General features: G+C 41.4%; 1 protein-coding gene across 4 annotated transcripts in view; it reads left to right on the forward strand.

Annotated features, from left to right (window-relative positions):
* The first annotated feature begins 686 nt into the window (after positions 1-686).
* Positions 687-22,307, forward strand: part of LOC6572195 (hemicentin-2) — a 99,713-nt gene continuing 78,092 nt past the window's right edge. For 2 of the 4 annotated variants that reach the window (XM_032728301.2, XM_044007828.1), the window contains exon 1: positions 687-2,091. In XM_032728301.2, coding sequence (XP_032584192.2) covers positions 1,971-2,091 — 121 coding nt within the window. In that variant the 5' untranslated portion in view covers positions 687-1,970. The remainder of the gene's footprint in view (positions 2,092-22,307) is intronic. The other 2 variants (XM_044007829.1, XM_044007830.1) reach the window with 2 other exon arrangements.

Below are 22,307 nucleotides of genomic sequence, written 5' to 3' on the forward strand. Positions count from 1 at the left end.
TTAGTAAACAGTTAAAGTTAAACTTTGCGTTTCGTTTCGACAAGAAACTAACATCTCCTGAATAACTCTAATTTATAATGATATTTAAGCGACTGCGAACGATGTCATGAAAGATGTGATTGAAATGAGTTCGAGTCAAATAGAAAACTAGAGTGCGATTGATGCAGAAAATACATAACGGAGAGTAAATGAAGGGTGCACTATGCAGATGAGGCGCAGTGTATGAGTCCTTGCATTCCCCATTAAAACTAATATATATAAAATGATTGTTTTGCTTTGTGTTCTTAATTATAATAGTTGAATGCGTTTTTCAATTTATTTATTTTGTTGTTTTTTTCTGTCTTTCAGTTTGCATTTGGCATAATGTGAAAAATGCACAAGGCGTGGCCGCATTACGAAAGTGGAGCTGCAAATCGAAGCTGTGCATGTGCAACATCTTGTGGCAGCCACACAGAGCCATGTCCAATGCGAAGCGACGACAACTGATGACGTCGAGGCAAACAGCCGCAACTGCCAACTGATTTGAAGAAATGAACATGACATGCAACAACAACAACCTTAACAACAACAACAAGCAACAATAACAACACAAACAATAACGACAAAAGTAATTTGAATTTGTGCGAGCAACAGGAAACAAAACAAAGCAAAGTGACAGAGACAGAGAAAGAGACAGACACGGAGAGAGTTAGAGAGAGCGAGAGAGGGAGACAAACAACGCAATGCAAATTGTGTGCATATTTTGCTTGTGTCTGTCTGTCGCTGCGCGTGTGTGCGAATGTTTGTTGTAGCTGACTGTGTCTGTGTGTGTGTGTCCGTGTAAATAAATGCTCTATAAAACGGGGCAGCAGCAACAGCAACAAAAGCAACAGCCAGGCGAAGCGGCAAAAAGTGCAGTTAAGCGTGGAAATTGCATTAAAAATTGAAAAAAGATGATAGCAAACACAAAAAACTAAATAAAAGCGAAAGAAAAGTGCAAAAAGAAACAGAAAAATCTTGCTAGCTAACGAGCGCTTAAAAGCACCAGACTGAGACAGCAATAGATAGCGCGACAGACAGAGAAAGAGAGAGAGGGAAAAAAGAAATCGCTTACTAAAATAGCAACAACAGAAAGAGTGTAAAAAGTTTTGATTGAAAATTTTCATTGTGCTTTCATTTGGCTGCGCTGCAATTGCAACTCACAAACACACACATACACAAATAAAAAAACAAATACAACATTGCAGTTGCAGCACGAACAACAAGGACAACAGTAGCCGCGCCGCCAATTTGTTTGCCCGAGACGCGCGATGCGGTGACTGTGTAAATTTCTGATTAAAAACGGCAACAGAGAAGCGAAAAGAAAAGGAAAAAGAAAAACAAAATCATAAACAAAAACTGGGCAAAGTGAAGCGAAATTGAGTATTGCAAAACAACAAAGCGAAAATAATAATAATAATAATAATAACAACAATAGGCGCGTGCATATATCGGTTGCATGCAACTCGTCGGCCACCCGGTGTCACACATACTTGCCACACTGTGCACTGTGCGAAAAGTGTCAATTGGAAGGCATCAGAAATTCAATTAAAACAAAACAGAAATCCTTTCGGAAAACTTTGAAATTGTTGACTCAATTGTTCGATTGTTGTTCACGTTCGACTCTGTGATGTGTGTTCGGGCTCGCGTGCGCGCTGTTTATTTTGTACTGTCCTCAGGCAACCAGCACGAGCAACCGACCTGTGCGAGCCAACTAAATTAGCCCAATATTTGCCGCATACAAATTAGAGGCAGCCCGCGAACACTAGGTGGCGCCACCCAAACGCTTGAGCGTCTTTAGCGTCTGCCGCGCAATAAAAGTCAAGTGCGTGGCCTTCTGCAGCCACTCGCAGGCAAGTGGCATTGTGTCATTCGACAAAGTAACGCATTGAGCGATAAGAGGCAACAACCCGCTCCACAAGCAGCGCAGAGCACAACACAACACCCACAAAATGAGCAGCCAGCAGAGGAGCAGCGTCAACAATGGAAGGTGGAGCAGCGCCAGCCGGGGCGCCAGCAGAGCGCTGATAGCGCAACTATTGCTTCTTATCAGCATCACATCAGGCTTGCCGGGTAAGTGCCAAGCGAATAAAATGTTCGTCCTGTCCCTGTTTTCCGCCCTTTCGCTTCCCCAGGCGATACCCTGCTTTTAAGAGGGGCCAACAATGTTGTTTAGCTCTACAAGCATCTGTACAAAGGGATGAATATGACTTATTTTCCCTTACCTATAGATAGTTTAAGTGACAAGTAATTTATATATACATTTATTGCTCTTTCTGATGGCTATTTAACTAATCAGTAGTCAATAATGGGGAACTTACGTGTGCCGAATTGTGTCATTATCAATTTTCCAATTTAAAAATATATCTGTTAAACTGTTTAGGCTCTCAAAGATCATACTGGTTATGCTCAATCAATCAATCACTATAATTTCCAGTGGTTTTTCAATATTTCTGATAAACATCTCACATATGTAAAGGGTATCTCTTTCTCGAGCACTTTCTTGCAGCTTCACTTCGCTGAGTTATTTTTTACCGGCTGACTTATCGCAGCCCAAAAATTAATGCAAATATTTAATGTGTTTCGTTTTTTTATGGATTTGTCGTTGTCATGGTGCTGTTAGCTGTTAGCACTTGCTCTGTGCCACACTTCCTTTGCTATTGCCTACGATCTGGGGCTGTCATCATCGACGTCGCCCGCCATCATAAAGATGACAGCGAGCCAGGAAGCTGCCGAGAGTCGGTGCTCCTCCTCTTGACATGACTCATAAATGGCTTTCGATTAAGTTGTCACATTAGCATTAATCTCGACATGGCTCTCTCTACCTCTCTCTACCCCCTCTCTCTCCCTGTGACTCCCTTTGGCCGTATCAGTGGCAGGCTGAGGCCATTGAAGTTCAATCAAGCTGTCCGGGCTGTCTGGTGTGCGGGAAGCGTGTTAATGAGCCGTGAGCCCTCATGAGTTGCTTTCGATTATGACGTTTGCGAGTCCTTCGGCCGGCATCCCGGCAAGTGCGGCAGCATTCGGAGCCCTGCATTTGCATGCTTGAGGTGCATTAGGAGGCTGGCTTCGAACTAGGTCAAGTCGCTACCGGGCAAATGGCATGCGCGCATCATACCACGAGAGGTTCGATACGCCACTGTAATTAGTTGGTTAACCTCATTGATGGTCCATTAGAGAGCGTTGCATAATTGAAAATTAATTACGCGCGCACCTGAAGCCAGTTACCTGCTCACGCACAAATTGCCGATTCTTACCAAAGTGCATTGCACACTTTCAATAAGGAAGCGGCGAGCCTTTAAAGTGAAAATCTCTGCGACTTATGGGAAAATGAGTGATGTAATTCGTTTTGTTTGTTTAGTTTGAGCTTGAGCTTAAAACATTAATCAACTAGGCCTTGGGCTACAATCAATTATGGCCAAGTTCGCCAGCGCACAGTGCGTATACGTAATGCGTATTACGTATACGACACATACGACGGCCACACCTAAATTTAATGGCATCGGCAGTTCGCTCAACGTTTCTCTGCTTGAATGATTTGAAAACATATTCACGTTTCCTGCCGAAGCGACAGCAAATCGAGCCCCAGCCCGAGGTTTTGTAAACATTTGATTGTTGGGCAACAACAATAACAGACGTAACAAAACAAAACAGTTAAATAATCATTTCGATACGCCGATAAATGCGAATGCGTATTATGTATAAGAAAAAAGCCCAAATCAACAGCTGCTCTGCTCTGCTGCTGCTGCTGCTGCTTTTTGGCAGTGGTTCGCACGACTTTCATTTAAAATATTTATGTACTTGTTTAATTTACAGAGAGAAGAAAAAATAATTACATTGTTGCTATGTTTTGTCAAATATTTTGCTGATATTATATGGATATGACTTCCGTATCGCTGAATAATCAATATTTGCCATTTCTTGCATGCCAATAAATTGCCATGAAATTAATTAAAAAGGCATTTCAAAACAAAAACTTTGCTCATGCGAATGGAATTTTTCAATCGAAAAACGCGCTTGGTTGTGTGCGTGCGAAGAATTTGTGGAAGCCCAAAGGGACATATTTTCAAGATAGTATTAAACAAATATATTCGGTGTATTTCATTCGAGTTGCTATTTCAAATGAACGAATTTCATTGTTCGTTTCACAAAAGGTAGTTAAAAAGAAATTAAAACTCGTATCCCAAAAAGAAAACAGCTTCGCCTGGCCATGGGGCGCCATAAGCAGAAATCTTTACAAATCGTAGAACACATAAATAAAACATTCGATTTTTATTGTTAACGCCAATAACAGCGCACAGCGAGCATGCGGGGAGGCGCGAGGGGAAAATTTTGTGTTCCATTTGTCGTTTTATGGCTGTGCCAAAAATTGGGCTTAATAAAAACTCGAGCGTTTCATAAAATTTATTATGTATGCAACACAATGGCAATAACAACAATCGATGCGGGGCCAAAAGTTAAGATCAGGCCAAAGCTGGCAAAGCGTCAAAACTTACACAGCATACGAAATGACGGCCGACTCCTGCGAAAATCAAAGCCCAAGGAACAAGGAAATGAACAACTTTATATGCAGGATAATGGTCAAGCCCATTATTAAGGCTCGTATCCTGCGTATATCTGCCATGCGTGCCTGCATCTCTTGGTCTTTTGCTAGCCTCTACTAAGCAGTGGCCGCACTTGCCTGACCGAATGTTTATTACGGCACACAGCTCCCAAGTTAAGGTCAAGTGATACTCAACCTTTGAGCGTACCCTAGGCACACTTTAAACAAAGACTTCTTTATTTGAATAAAGTTGTTGGCACGGTGATGCACTGCTTAATAGATGAAGTGATTCGATTTCAAATGCATATTAGAATAACCAAAAATTCAACATAATATATAAATTTAAAAAATTATAATATACAGTAAAATTCCATGAGTAAAACTCATACGTATATGTATGAAAGTCATAGTTGCTTTTAAATTTGAAATGCAGTTTGTATAAAGAATAAAAACTTGTTGACTTGAATTCCCATTTTAAAAAACATTACAATATCATTTAGAAATAATTATGATATTTAAAAAAATATATATATATGTTAATAATAATAATAATCATACTTATTAACTTTTGCAAATATTTTAATAAAATAATTATAATTTTTTTTTTTTATTTCATAATAAATTTTAAAAGAAAGTTCAGAAATATTAAAAAAAAAAGTTTTGAAGTAACTTTCGTTGATTATTATGTTAGCTAATTTAATGACATTTATGAACAATTTTAAATATTTTTATTTAATCTAATATTACTTTAGAACAACACACCAGCGCATTATTAAGATTATAAGCATATTCAGAGTATCTTCCCAATCAAGCTGTAACATATTTTGAGCATTCCTCTTAGCTTGTGTATGCTTGTATGTGTTTGTAATTGATGCCGTTTGAAATGCCATATTTTTTACTTACACATATCAAGGATTAAATCCTTTGCCAGACTCTCGAGCAACCGAAATAAAAAGTTCGCTATCGGAGCTACTATTTGGGATTGCAGCTGATAAAAGCTTTTGCCTAATGGCTGCCATCCGACAAACAGACTGAGTTACAGAGCAACAGAGACAGAGAGAGCGAGAGCGAGAGAGGGACAGTTAGGGAGTCACACGCAAATGGACCAACGGGTAGGCAAACTCGAGTATTAAAAGTCAAATTTATGTAAATCATTATGTAAACTGTGTGGGCGATATGCAAATACCAAAATGAAAATGGGAAAAAGAGAGAAAATGCTAGGCTATGGGTGAGCTACAGTCCAAACGTAGAGTCAGCATGACTTTTCAATTTCGAATGTGTTTAATGGGCTTTTATGGCGTCGAAGGGTCGCGTTGCCCCACGGGGCGAGTGAGAGGGGAAGCCATGCGAATAACTGACTGCAGTTGCCATCAGGAAACCCGCATCTGTGCACCTAACATGCGCGTGTGAGTGTGAGTATGAGTGTGAGTGTGCGTGTGTGTGATGCTAATGAAAATTGCAGCGCCGCTTCAAGAGTTGCCTTGGGCGCCGGGATTGAAAAGCTTGACCTTTTTGGGCGCGCAACAGCTGCCCACGGCATCTTTTAATTACTTGTCAAATAATTATAAAGCAGCAGCATAATCGATGAATAACCATCATAATCGATGCAACGACATCGCACTCAGAGCCAATCAGTTACTGCCTCTCGTGCAACAATTAAGCTCAGCATCAAATGCATCGCAAAACGCGGATTCGATATTCAGCAGAGAGTCACTCTGTAGCTAGCAGCTGCTATAATCATATATCAATCCTTATAGTGTTGCTAAATTGAATGGGTTTGATCTTGAATGAAAACTCTGATGTGAATGAAATAAATTTGTTCTATAAAAATTTGAATCAGTTATGAAGAAGAAAAGTTCCACGATTATACATTTTGTTTATTTATATTATTGGGGCTATATATATATGTGTCCACACATAATGTTTATGTTCTTTAAGGATAGAAAAAAGAAGAAATTAATTGTGCGGAATTTGTTTGTGATGAATAGATAGTATACTATAGATTTTTATGGATATGAATAATAGTCAATACTTTAATTCTACAAGAATCATATACATATGGAGTCTAAAGGACTCGCTTGTGGACTTTTTGTCAACTGCCTTATTCGCGATAACGGAATGTGCATACCCTGCTTATCCACTTTTAATGGGTGCGTGGAATGCAAAAGAAAAGAACACTGCCAAATGGGTTGTCGTCGCTGCGAAATATGAAAAATTGTCGTTGCTGTATGAAATGGGGCCACAGGATGTGGCAACAAGAGCTGTTCGTTTGGGGCGAGGGTGCTGCACGTAATGAAAATGTTGCTCATATGTAAATACCAGAAGCGAGTGCTTCTGTGCGTGTGTGTGTGTGTGTTTTCATTGTTTGTGCGATTGTGTGTTTGCATATTTGTGTGCAGATCAACAGGGACTTGTGCGAGTGTGCTTGTATATGTGTGTGAGTGTGTGCGCGACTGATTGCGCTGGGCTTTACGGGCTGTGCTATGCGGCATGCGCCTAATTAAATTAGAAATTAGAAAACGGAAAGTGGAAATTTGTGCACGAAATCTGACGGAGGAGGGGGCGCAAGAAGTGGTGGCGTAGTATGAGAGATGTTTGCGATGTATACGAGGTACGATGTTCGATGTTTGGTGTTTGGTGTTCAAGGAGTCGGGGGTAGCAGATGGAGTCTATTGTATTTTTTCGCATTGATTAACTTTCCCCTGCTGCCAGCACAGACAAAAGCATACTTTTTACTAACGAAATTATGCAAAATTCCTGCAAGAGATGCAGCTCTAGGGTGCTCAGCAGCAGCAGCAGCAGCTTGCCCCGCCTCCTCCCTGGCGAGGCGAACGTAAACAAAGTCGAGCAAATATGTACACACATTCCCACAAACTGCTATGGAGAGTGTGAGTGTGTGTGTGTCAGTGTGTTGCAAGTACTTTTCTAATGCAAAATAAGCAAAGCAAAGAATCATCTAAAACCAGTTGCAACATCCTACTGAGAACAAGAGTTGCGATTGCAACAGCAACAGCAGCAGGAGCAGCAGGAGCAGCAGCAGCAGTTGTTGCAGTTGTAGCAGCTCCTGGACGCATTTGCTCGCTTTTAGCAGAATTCGCACAGATTAGGGACTTTTGCCAGTCATGGCGAGTCGCAGAGTGTCGAGTGGCCTTTCTGATGGAGAGTGTCCGGTTTTCGTTATACCCTGTATCAGGAGCAACATATCGTGCCCGACTAGTTGTTCTTCGCTCCTTTATACATACATATATACATACCTATATATGAATACAATTTAATATGGATAGTTTATGAATTAAAGATATTCAGCAACGCATTTTATGTCGACAATTGGGAGAATGGCTGAGGGTATATGGGTAGTCCTTCACTTGCGAGTGGAGAAGTCGTACTTGTTCATGTTTTTTATTTCTCTCCATCTACCTCACTCCCTCTCTCGCTCCCTCTCGCTCACTGTCGGTGTCTGCCCCGAGCGGCAGTTGCTGCGGGCCGTGGCCTTGTTGTGGTTTACTGAAAGTCTTTGCTTGCAAAAACACATTCATTATGCATGCATTTTAAATTGTAAATTTCACTGCTCGTCACAGCACGGCCGTTTCTCTCTCGCTCTCACTCGCTTACTCTGCTGCCATCTCTCTCGCACTTGGCGACAAGTTTAAGGCGAGCCAATGCGGATTTGCTGCCAGCTGTGGGCCCTGGCTAAGACCTGCTGATGTGCCTGATGAGCTTTGCCATATTGTTTGAATTTTTATGGACCCAACAGCAGCCCAGCCCAGCCCTGGCCAGCCCTAGGCAGCCCTGGGCAGCCCAGCCCAGTAGGCATTGAGCGGCTTTTCGGAATTTTGTGTTATTATCCTTGGAACTAAGAGCCTTTGTGCATTGCCTTGGCATCCGCTCGCCCTGGCCCCTTTTTGACTCCTGGCATTGCCAAATAATAAATTTAATTGCCTGGCAATTGTTCAGCTCTGTCAGCATTCACTTCTACCGAGACGAATTCAGCTGCAAGAGTTGAAATAAATCAGGAAGCCAGAAAGTGCGACTAATTTATAGCACTCTCTTAGATACAACTGAATACGCTAGGAAAACATTGCCCAGCGTTGGCAGTGTAAGTGAGCTTAGCATTTCCTTGAGCAAGTCGAAATGTGAAGGGTAAAATTTAAGTAATTCATTTTCCACAGAAATTAAAAACTGAACCGATTTGTTGATTTAACCTAAGCACTTTTATGTGCTTATATATGTATAAAATTAGAAATGTTATTTAAATTAAACTCGAGGGAAAAAATTTGTTAGGTTAATGGTGGGGCTGTTCCAGGAATCCAAATTCATGCACAAATAAGTGACTGCCGAAATGAAGCTTTAAAACAAATGTTTGCACAGAGATTTAGGCACACAGGAATTAAATAAATTTATATAGGGTAGCAACATTGTGTTACTATGAAATTAAAAGTATATAAATAAATTAATTTACAAAATAATAAACTGAGTATTTACAATATTTATTTCACAAAAATATTTAAATATGTTAGCATGCCAATCCGAATTAGTATCAAAACTAAGATGCTATCGAAAAAAATACTATTCACAATACAAAAAGATAAAAATATCTCACAAGAAAACAGATTGCCATGCAGCTATCTATATAACAAATACCACAAATTTGATCGCCGCTCGCAAATAATATATAAATTTCAAAACTACAAAAATTTAAGTATTAATTTAAATTGGATTAAAAAAAAAAAAAAATAATAATAAAAAATATTATTAAACTAAACTTGAAAGATAGCATTAAGCTACATATACTAGTTTATTGATGTAACAAGTGGGGTTTTAATACAATGAGCTTAGTATTTATATTATAATAGTTAAATTTACATAGCTTTATAAAACTGAAATCACTTCAACTTCATTAAATTCTGAGCGTGTGCGCCTTTACTCTATGTGATTTTCCAACCATCTTCTTGTTGAACTGGCGCTGCCATCTTGTTGAGATTATGTAACCAGGGTGTCACACCGCATCTTTACATAAATACAATTTTTTGATATATATAAAAATAAAATAATAAAAAATTAAAACACTTTATATGACATGAAAATAAATATTGTTTTCAAGTCATTAATTTATATTGTGTTAAAAAGAGCCATAAATTCTACATTTGGACTGTGAGCTCGACTTTTCTGCGTGCCCTTTATACAATATATGGATAATTTCATCAGAGCAGTGACCCATGCCAGATATGAATAGCACACATATCACTATGTTTATCTCCATTTTATTTTATTGCGTATACATGCTGTTTCTTTTTCCATTTGTTCTGCTCAAGGTTGACTAAACTAGTCAAACAAGACTTTTCATACTTCTTAATTTAGTTTATAGCTACGTAGCTGACTCGCTTGGAAAACGTTTGCTGCTGGCATTTTGCTGATTGACCAAACTAGTAACAACCATCGAAGGTTTTTCTCTTGTCAATTTGCGGCCACTTGAGTTGGCCAAGGAACTTAAAGGCGCTCAGCTGTATTATTAAAAGCGGCAAGTTAATTGAATATCTCCTTTTAAATTGCCTAGACAACAACAGCAGTAACAGAGCAGTGGTAGGGGCGGGGACAGGGGCAGCAGACACTCATTTACAACATTCCAGACTGTTTGCGGCGCCTGCAAAAGTTTTTTTGTCTGTGGCATAGATCACAAACCCAAAAGGGTTTATATCACTAAACTGTCGTGTTGCTGCCTTCGTTGCGCCCCGCCCCGCCCCTCTGCTCGGCTCCTTAACGATGATCGAGATAATGGCTATTCAGGCAAATAGGCAGACCTATTGCCAGGGCCATGTAGTCATTGTTGCCAAGTGCCAACAAAGTCAAGCAAACAAAAACCCATCCACGTTTGTTTGCCATGTGCACCAAAGCACACACACACTCGCTTACAACGCCCACCCTTAAGCCACACCCTGTTCCCTTTTTGCTCGACTTTTTTCACTCGTCCTCTCAACAAATCCGTTTGGGTCAGAAACTTTTGAAATTCCTAATCCCCATGCATGCGAGGCAACATCTATCTGAGCAGCTTTAAGCGCTCAGTTACGATAGGGATGCCGAGGTGGGCGGGTGGGGGCGTGGTGGCTCACTAGATACTCTGTAGAGGCTTATGAATGTGGCACGGGTTACGAGTCGAGTGCGCTCGCTCGGCTGCCTCGCATAGTATACCTAATCTTTCTCATGCCCCTCTGCCGGGTATTAAAAATATGCCACAAGGTGTGGCGCCCATGTAGGAAAGCTATCTTATCTATCAAGTCATATTGAGACATAGTAAAGCCTCCATAGATACACGAATACAGATGCTATAGTAAAAATAGTAGTGCGACTGTTGAATCAATGTACAGATAAAGCAGCTCAATAGTCATATAAATTAGCAAATACTACTACCACTACTACTTCTACCATTATTACTACTATTACAACTACTACTACAACTACTACTACTAATACTACTACTACTACTACTACTACTATTGCTACTAGTACTACTACTATTACAACTACTACTACAACTACTACTACTACTACTACTACTACTACTACTACTACTATTGCTACTAGTACTACTACTATTACTACTACTACTACTATAACTAATACTACTACTATAACTACTACTACTACTATAACTACTACTACTACTACTACTACTACTACTACTACTACTACTTCTACTACTACTACTAGTACCACTACTACTACTACTACTACTACTATTACTACTACTAATACTACTACTCTTATCTGTGAAAGTCTTCCCTTATCATATTTACTAACATTCAATTTCTATATGTTATGTGAGTGTATTCAAGCTTCATCTGCCTACATATGGGATTTTTATGCCAGATTGTGTTCTTCCAACGGTTTAATCTTGATGTGCTCAGCCGACCTTGATGGGTTCGTCATAACTGATGTGAAACCTTCAAGTTGATACTAAAGAGCCGCACTCAACCTGGCAAATGTTGGCAAATTTGACTTACAAAGAAAATTCAGTTAATAGCAAATTTGTCCTGCTCCCAGCCGCCCATTGCTGACCTTTGGCAGTAAGCCCTCAAAGAGAATATCTTCGCGAAGCATCTGAGGCAGGATGCACACATTTGTAGGTCAGAATGGGGAGGTCTGTCCAGCTCCTGCTATTTGAGATTTTCTATGCTGAAGGTGCATCGCTGTTAAGTGAAGTTTCATGTTGTTGGCTGTTGTTTGAAGTTGTTTGATGTTGATGCGCAACTGATTTAAAGTTCCAAGGTTTTTTATAAGGCGCGACAGGCAAAAATGGCAAAAGTTTCAGCAGAGTCGCTTCGGCTGCTGCTGCCAGTCAGGCCGAACTCCAGAAATGCCAAAGTTTGGGCCACAGTTTCGTAATTGAAAAATATTTACTTGTCTTGGTCCTAAATGAGGCTAGCTCATTTGCATAGAAACAGCCGTCCGCGCCCTGAGAAATCAGTTTGATGAATTTAAAAGCCATTTCAGCTAAACCCGGCTCAAATCGTTCGTTCACTAGATCGGCCAGCCACATGAAAGAGCGGCCTAGAACTTGATAATTGAAACGGACAATCGCCATATTCCGAAATACATAGAACTCACCACATTGGCTTTTATGTTGGCGCTTAGCTGAGCTGTGGCTGAGGTTGGGGTTGGGGGAGCAGACACTAAAAATTAACGACGCCATTTCACTTTGACCAAAGTTTGCGTTGTGGCCGGCAGCAGCAGCGCAGATAAAGTCAAAACAACATACTGGCTACACGCGCGTATTGTTGCGGCCAGGGCTGGACAAAATCGATAAAGCGGCCAGGCACCACAGAGTCACGTCAAGCCCGAGCATATAAATCACAAAATCTTGCAGCAGCGGACAGCTCCTGGCCAAGTCAGCGGCCGTTGGAGGTGAGGCCTTGACCACCAACAGGGGCAGAAAACCGCAGAGGGCATCGATATATTGGCTGTATTGCTGCGTGTGTACGTGTGTATGTGTGTATGTGTCTGTGTGTGTGTATCGGAGGCAGCGTCAAGTTATCAAATGATTTATTTACGAGCCCGCTAGGCAAACAAACAAGCCGCACTGGTCAAAGATGGCAAGCGGGGCTACGACAATTTGCAGCAGCGGCAATCGCTTGTAGCACAGAAGCCCAAAATGAAAGAGAAAGAGAGCAAGAGAGAGAGAGAGAGATAGAGTGAGAGAAGGGTGAGGGGCCTAGCGACATGTACAACTTCAAAATTGTTGAACCCACGAACCTCTCGAGGCGAGAGTCTAACCGAGACACATTTGCAGAAGTGACAACGACAAGTGAGACAAGAACAAGACTTATAGCCAAAGGGCGTACGCTTGGTGCCAGGGCCGGGCCGGCCCACAAATGGCCACGCCTCGGCTTTAAGCGAAGTCTTTAAACAGACTTTCGCCTACAAATCGAACGCGCTTAGTAACGCTGTCAATAAAGGACAGCCGACTCGAAGTCTATTTGAAATTGATATCATTGCAGCAGCAACAGCTGCTACTGTTGCTCCTACTCCTGCTGCTGCTGCTGCTGCCAGCTTCAAATATTTATGAAATGAAATTTAATCATTTTAAAAGCCTATTCAAAATTGACACAGCACAAACACGATTGTTGCCCGGACCGAAGTGGACCATATGTCCACAGCTGACTTCTGTCATGACAGTGACTGCTTTCATAGATTTATGAGCCCGAGGACCTCAAGCTTTGAGCTTAACTCCCGCCTGGCCTCCAGGCGATGCTTTCAACACTTGCTGCAAAAGAATGCTATGATTTTTATTAACTGTAAACAAAAGAGACAAAGGACAGGAGCTGCTGTCCGACAATGCTAGACTATTGGTTGCTGTGTAGATCCGCCATGAATAAGGAGCTAATAGATGATATATAGGTAGGGTGGCCAGGTCGATTATGGACAAACCTGTATAAATTGTCGAAAATTTTTTCCGGGGAATGCTCTTCTTAATACGCATGGGAATTCTTAATTCCTCTTCATATCTGATTTAATTAAGTTTTTATTTCTTATGTTCATTTTTATACCCATTCACGAAAGTGAAATGAGTATATTGGTTTGCTTCAATGCCCGTATTGCTGTCCGTCCGTCTGTTCGTATAAACGCAGTTTATTTCGGCGCTATTAAAGCTAGAGACTTGAAATACTCGTGTATATCTCCGATTTATAATAAGTTAAAATTTTCCCGATCTGCCCACTAATGCATTTTCCGATATACCAGATATCATATTAGTTGAAGAGCTAAAAATTTGGAATTAGGAATGTAGATCCACGTCGACCACCCAAGATCAGAAGCTATGGTTGCCCAATCTACGCCCATTCATATAAAATAAGCAGCTAGATAGACCAACAAAATATATATAAGTAAATAAATATTTAAATACAATTATCAATAAAGAAACTCTAAATTTTCCCTGTATCCGCTATAGACCCTCATATAGTGCCTTCATTCGCTTACAAAGTACAAGACAGGGTGTAGAAGAAACAACTGCTGCTCGTTTATGAATACAAATTGAACTCTTTAGAAGTTTGCTCAGCTTCTCCGCCAGTTACCTGACGCACCACATTAATTCATTTAGCTGCCGAGCCACTGTGGCCTCAAGAGCGTCAAATTGAAAAAGTAATTCAAAGCTCGACAACATTTTAAGCCACAAGCAACCGCAGCTGCTTTAGCCGGGCCACAACCTGGCCAGCGCCAGTTGCCGCCCACAAGGTGGTTGCCAGTGGTTGGCAATGCTATTTTGGTGGAGCTGCCACAATTTTAAACAGAAACCACAGAAATTTATGTTTTTAGTGCGCTGACTGAGCCGGGAGGTGTCGGCGAGCGACGCGAGCTGAGTGCGCGCACATACAATAATTTTCAATTTAAAGGTAATTTTAACCCAACGCACACACACACACATAGATGCTCGTGTGTGTAGCGGGCGAAACAACCGGCAAGCCAAAAGCCAACAGCATTTTGGCCATAATTTAACTTACAACAACTTTCAATAAGGCGACACAGGCAATGTTCGTAGACAGAGGCAGGCAGCACAAATTACAAAAACACAGACACATACACACACACACACACACACACAACACAGGCACACACATACACATCATTTCTTGCTCGCAGCTAAAGTGGATTTAGCCATAAAATGGCTATGTGCCACGACGCGAAGCAAACACGGGCCCGAACACAACAACAAAGTTAAATGCAGTTGATGCTTTAGTTGTTACCTTTTAGTATAAGTGTATCTCCTGCTCTATACATGTATGTGTGTGTGTTTGTGTGTGTGTGTATATGCTGAAGTAGCCAGCAGCAGGTCGACATTCAGTGTCCGAGCAGGAGAGGGTTAGTCCGTTTGGCGTCGGCCACTTGCGGCGGAGATTTCCCGTAACCGCAATTCATATTTCACATTGCTTTCGGTCGTAAAACCGGCGGCGGCCAGGAGACTAAACGGCAGGAGTAGCGTAGGAATATTACGCAAAGGCAGCAGCAGGGCTGACAGCCCGACAGGCAGCCAGAAGGAGCGGATCGAAGCGAAGCTAGCTTCACTTGACTTTCACAGCACTTGCCGTTACGTATACGCCATGGCAGCCACGCCATTCTCCGCTGCGCCGCTAGCAAAGGTGGCGCAAAGTGTTTGCAAAGTAATTTCCGTTTCCTGCTTAGCAACGACGAGTGGCAGCCGCAGCGACCCACTTCAGCGTGTGTCGCTGTGACTAAAAGGGCGCCGCCTGTTATGCCTGCGGCGCTCATTAAGTCGCCTGCATGTGACGCCAGCGATTGAAATGCAAAACAAAACCCAAAAGCTGTGGCCTCTGGCCCAGCGACAGCAGCAGCGCCGAGATGGACACAGCCCTCGGTTCGAGCGTTGCCTGAGCCACGCCAGAGATAAACAGCCGAAGCATTTCAATTGCAGTTGAAATGTGAAAAATTCACACATAACCAGAAGGTTCGCAGTTGCTGGCAGCTCCGGGCAGCTCAGGGCTGGGCGCGGCCACAAGACCAAAGTCGAGGTTGAAAGCGAATACGACGTTTCGATGAGGTTGGATCTGCAGCCGAAACTCCAAGGGAAATGGAGCGATGCACATAACGAATTATTTTTATGCGCTGCCCGTTGAGCTGCACACATCAAATTGGCAGAGTGCAGTCGGGCTTAAGCCAGCCAGCCAGCCAGTCGATGTGCAACGAAGGAGCAGGAGGAGGAGCAGCAGCAATAGAGCTCCTGCTGCTGCTGCTGTGAGCTACGACCTGAACAGAGGCACTACGCAAATATGTACACGAATATAATTTCAGCTTTCAGCAAAGTCGATAAATCGTTTCGTGCTGCATCGATTCAGACGATCCACGACGGAGCCACGGCTGAAGGAGTGTCAGTTTGGCAGCATGGCAGGCCATGAAGCAGCTGGCGCTGCAGCGATTAAACAAGTTTGTATATCCTTGCAGAGGTCCTTAAATCTTTAACAGACCTATGTGGAAGCAACGGCGAACTAATGGAAATATATTTCGAGCAATCAGCAGCTATTCATATAAATGAATAATAAGTTGTAAATATTTTCAAAACTAAATTTAGCAAATGAGAAGAAGTTTTGCTGTATTTACTTATATAAAGAGTATTTGTTATTCTACAGATATGAAGTTTGCTATCTTGTAGAGCTGTTCTCTCTGTTTCGGCAGCTATTGACAGAGTGTCTAATCAAAACTTAATCAACGACCTCAATGGGTCATTGGTGCACCATATGCGGCGCCAACTGGCGCTGAGGAACCCTTATCATGTCGCATATAATGGCGAATCGTTGTGTTAGAAGGTTCGCACTCGAAGCAGAGAATCGTAGTTGATGGCAGGAAGCGAAAAAATAAATATTAGGAACATACAGAAAGAGAGTGGGAGAGAGGTAGAGCGAGAGTGAGAGAGAGAGAGAGAGAGAAAGAGAAAGAGTGAGCACACAGTTAATTTGATTATACCATGCCGGAACAAAAGTAATCATAATAATCCGAAAATAATAATGAAAACGGAAAACAACAAGCAACATGGAGGCAAACAAAAAAACCATTAACTCATAACTATTAACAACTACAATGCCAACAACAGCAGCAACAACAACAACAAGCGGCCAACAACTCGTAAACAACAACGAAACTTATAATGGACACATGTACAAGGCAAACACACACACCCACACACACACACACACATATACAGAGTCAGTTGTTACTGCAAAACCACAATACATACACGAACACATACGCAGGCAGAGCCACATGCTCATTATCCTTTTTAATAAAGCTTATCAATGACAGAACATGCGAGCTGCCAGCAGCAGCCGTAGCAGCAGCTGAGCCAGCCGGGGCTGAAGCAGCTGCCGCCAGCGGGCATTCAGCATTATCCTGCCAGCCAGGAGCTGCTACGATAGTGACAAGAACAACGCACACAACTACGACAACGACAACGACAACGACAACGACGACGACGATGACAACAACTGCGATAACAACAACAACGACAACAGCAGCAACAACAACATCAGCGACGAGAACGACAAACAGTAAATTCAAAGGTAATTTATTATAGCGACACCTGTAATTACCATGAGCCATAAAATAATACCCACAGGCACACACACACACACTCATATACATTACTTACATACGCTTATTTACACACACACACACATTATATACTATGTATATGGATGTGTGTGTGTGCTCACATAATAAATTCCGATTTGCCTATTGTTGTTTCTGCTGTTTGGTGTAAGTTATTCGCTCGCTCGCATTCCCCGTGGTCCCAGCTGGCGTGGTTCAGCTGGGCAGGAGGCGTGGCTGGGATGTCGCCAGAGATTTGGGTGGCTTTGTTGCACCTCTTGCAACTTAATCAGTCATACAGCACACATTGACAGCATTTTACATGAACTATATAAAGCGACATGAATAATTGATACGGATCCAAGTCAGGAATTTACATCAAGCGAGCATTATTAATCAGAAGTGATTAATCAGAAATATGCAAGCTGAATTGTAAATGAACAATATTACTTCATATTAGTGCGAATGATATTAATCAGTCAACATTAAATTAAATCCAGTCACTACTAAAAAAATTACTCATACGCAGAGTATTGCAAGTATTTAATTTCATTATGGAATTTTACTCAAATAAGTTTTATATTTAATGTTATTATTCTTAAATAAAACGTTGAATAGTATTACGCAATTTTTTAAAAGTCTGGAGATAATAAATTCTTTGCTCGTTCTCCGTTGTTAACTGATTGGACATGCTCAAGCTGTGTCATTGTATTTCGAGTTGAATTGAGCTGAAATGCTATTTGGTAAATAATATTGCCGACTCGACAAACTATTTTCTTGAAAGCCGAGCGTGTCTTCAATAAACGGGAAATAAATAAATATAATTTTCAAGATTGACGCAATCGAAATTTAAGCATTAAAAATAAATTGAAAGAAATTAAAAATTAAATTGAAGTCATTTACTATTAAGATAAGAAAAAATTTGTGTAATATTTTCAAACGACAATTTAATTGTAATGAAATATATATTCAATTCATTTGGAGTTGATATGCAAATGGAATAATCAATCCATTTGCAAGGAATTTAATTATTTTGGTGTATTAAATTAATTTAATGCTGACAAAATGCAGAATTATTAAATTGTATCAAATTCATTTAATGTTGACAATAAAGGAATTTTCCTGAAATGCAAGTCCAACAAAAATTATTAAGCTATTCATAGTTAATAATATATAAATTTGAGCAGTATTGATGCGGTGCCATAATTATGCAATATAGAATTAATATGAAACAATTTAGCTAGATGAATGCATTTATTTTAGGCAGAACAAGAAATATTCTAAGCATATGTTACACATTTTACAAAGTCTACTTGAGCTTTAATCATATTCCATAAATGAGGTGACATCATTCGTACTCTGTGGAATGCTTCAAATAAGCAGCGCCAAAAAGTATGCTATAAAATTGATGTCTTGTATAGAGCTCAAAAGGTTTTCTAACATAACAACAATGTATTGCTTTATTGCATACAATCTATCCTCCAGCCCTGCCATAATATCAATCAAATAATATTACTTTTCGCAACTCTTGCGTCGCAGCTAGAAAGACAGCAAAAAGCCGTCGCAAATGGAATTGCCACCTTTAATTGTTTGGGCCAACAATGTCGGACGGCACTTTTAGCTGTTTGCCAGCTGAACGGAAGGGCACACGAAATGTTTTGTCTCTTCACCCTCTCTCTCACTGTCTCTTTTTTTTTTGCTCTGGCAGCACTTTTAATCTTGTTGGGTCACACACACACACACACACTCACACACATGCAGTCAGTGGCAGCAAAAGTTGCGCTCACATATTTTATATTTATGTTCATGTACTTGTCCGTTCGTCTCACTAACTGACTGCTGGGCCATAACCTAGCAGGCGCCACCCCCTGCTCCTCCACTCTGCCTGTGTTCGTGTCTGGGAGGTATTTTGTGGTCGCTTGTAGCGGCATGAAAACAGCTACAAACGACTACGACAACAACTAAAATAACTACAGCAACAACTACAACTACAACTACAACTACAACTACAACTACAACTAAAACAACTACAGCAACAACTAAAGCTACAACTACATAGAAGCACACGATACGCACTGCCAACATTTTCTTTATACAACACGTTTATCCTTGCTGCGTGGCAGAGCTTTGCTTTGCTTTGCCCTAGCCTGCCCAATCCCCAGTGTTGATTGATGTGCTTTTTCTTGTGCTTGGCGCGGTTTCTAGTTTTATTGCTCGTTTTGTTTTGCTCGCTTTGGCTTTGGCTTTGTCTTTCTCTTTGTCTTTGTCTTTGCCTTTTGCGTGGCTTTGTTTATGGCTGGGTTGATGAGTCCTTGCAATCGCCGTCGCCCTGCGGAGTTGCATACGTGCTCTGCTCTCAGCTAACGTATTTGTTTGCCGTTGTCTTTCACTGTGAAATGACAGGGCACCGGATGTGCCCGTGTCACGCTGACATGGCGGGAGTCGGGCCGTGAGCCGCTCTATGAGCTCAGTTGAGCTCGGACACCTGTGAAATCTCTAGAGTTTTTTAAATTGATATTCAAATTAAAGACGAGTGCCACAGATTTAACACCAAAAGGTGTGGCACACTTTCCGCATTTCCGCTTACACCACGGCTGTCTGGGACACGGATCCTCCCATATATATGTTTACATACAATATATATATGCATATCTTTTTAATTACACTAAAACGTGACGCTGTCCACTGAGCCTCAGACGGATCCGGAATCTTAAATGGAGGTCACTTGGGCTAACGAACAGCGTACGCCACAGAACCATCCGTCACACACACACGCACACACACACTGAGGTACACAAATACAGTGGGTAAAAACTACTGACACACTAATCCGATTAGTTTGGCTGACATTTTCTGCTGGCAAAGTGCAGCGCACGACAACACAAAGGAGCTGAGCTGGCGACCCTTGCTCCGCTGCTTGCTGCTACCTCACGTATTCATTCATTTTATTCAAATGTGACAGGCCAAAAAAAAAAAAAAAAAAAGAAGAACCGCAGCAACGACAACAACAACAACTGGAACGTTCCCCAGCAGACACAACAAAAATTGCAATAATTAAAAAATAAATAAAGCAGGCAGCGAGGCAGCATACAAATTACTCAGTCAGGCTCGAGAACAACTTTGGCCAGTCAGTAAAAACAGTTGCGTTGACTTTCTAGCCAGAAGGTCAGGCGTGCTCGACTTGGACATACCCTAAGGTCATAAGCTGAAAAAGGTATTTAAAATGCTACGGCAAATTTTTAAATATAGAAGTTAACGATGAAAACCTACTCAAAATCTAAAACTACTTAAATAAAAAAAAAATTAAAAAATAAAAATAAAAAAATAATAATAATAAAAAAAAAAAAAAAACATTTTTATTTTCAAGAGATTTTTAGTACAGACTTATAAGAGCCAAAAATACTTATAAATATATAAATAATTATAATTGTAAATAAATAATTTACTTCTTTATTTTAAATATTAATTTTATACTTTCAATAGATTTTAGCTTTAATTTATTTTATTTATACTTTTATTCATAATGCTACAAAAACGCAGGAATATGTAAATACAGAAGATAGGAATGAAAAACTACCCATTGAGTCCTCTCTCCTCCTTGCATTTCTTTTTGTACAGTATTGCCTTATATCTTAAAAGGAGAAAAAGAATATCCTATCCAATGCTTATTTACATTGAATATAATCTTTGGTGTCAGCTCATGCTTATAGTCATCTAGCCCCAACCAAGGTATTTTTGTAGGGTATGCGAGACACAACTTTTTACGGTCTTTACGTCAGTTGTTGTCTGCACGCTTTTACTAATTTGAGCCACTTGGTTTTTGTGCTCCCTTTGGGGATCTTGAGTGTCAAAACCAAATGACAACTGCTGAAGGACGCGCGTCGAGTGCGTGCTTCAGCTGAAACTGCAGCGGCAAGTGCAAACTGCAATTGGATGTCCTTAAAATGCATGCAATTGGAAACAGAGTCCTTGCGCCATGCGACGCTCACTTTGCGCATGCCTCGGATGCCGTTTTTATTAGCGCATTTAAAATGTGATTCCTGCCAGCAGGAGTAGCCGACGAGATGTTGACTCCTGACTGCTCACTGCTCACTGCTTGCTGCTCGCTGCTGACTGCTGAGTGAGGCATCGAGACTTTGGGCGCAGTTTCGGCATTTTTATCACATAATATTTTATTTTAACGGCAATAAAGCGTAATTTAATGAGCCCATAAAACGGAAATACATTAAGGACAAGGGCGTACCTGCATGCCTGCCTGCCGGCCTGCCTTGCCTTGCCTTGCTCCATCCTAGGCATCTGTCAGAGCGCAGCTCATTCGGTTGCCAAATTAAATGTGTTGAGGCTGTGGGCTCAGATTTTAGGCTATTCGCGCTGCTTCAGCTGCCTGGGCGGGCTTAGCGCCTGTGGCACTTATTAAGCGCCTCTACATGCGCCGCCTCTCGCATCCTCACCTTGTCGCGCATATTACACATACGCCCCATATTTCATGCGCCATATTGGTGCCTTGCTTCGGCTCCTGCTGTCCTCCATGCCGGCGCTCCTTCTCGACTCGACTATTTATTCGCTGTCTTTTCTGCATAACATGACATTGACTTTTATTTAAATGATTTCCACTGCGACTGTCGCCGCGCCACTGGCTCCTCCTGCTCGGCTTGGCTGGCCTGTTTGGCTTATCCTTGAATGGCTGCAGACTGCCATATGCCGTTGTTATATTTCTTACTTGTGCTTTTGCTTCTGCTCTTACTTTTGTTGTCTGCTACGAATTACTGCGGCCCTTGCCACTGAATTCAGCTCCAGCTCCAGCTCCTGCGCCAGCGCCAGCTGCAACTGCAGAGCCAACTGCCTCTTCAGCTACTTGTTTTCACCAGCCTGGCCGGAGTCGTTGTAGTTGCTATTGCTTTGTTGAATGCAAGCTGTAATAAATATTGCAGTCGCTTCTCGGTCCGCGTTGAATGCTATAAATATTTGTTAGCCGTTTACTGTGCCATTGCCGATTTGTGATATTTGCTGGAAAATATTATCATAGAGCTAGCAAATTTGCATTTGTCAAGCCATGCACACACACGTCTATACATGTACATAGATATCCATACAGACTGCTGGATAAGTCCTTCTTTTGTGCCAGAGCCATCTTGGCGTGCATTCTCTGTCGCCGGGG

This window comes from Drosophila mojavensis, unplaced genomic scaffold (genome assembly GCF_018153725.1).
Source record: "Drosophila mojavensis isolate 15081-1352.22 unplaced genomic scaffold, ASM1815372v1 contig_19, whole genome shotgun sequence".
NCBI classification, from domain to species: domain Eukaryota; kingdom Metazoa; phylum Arthropoda; class Insecta; order Diptera; family Drosophilidae; genus Drosophila; species Drosophila mojavensis.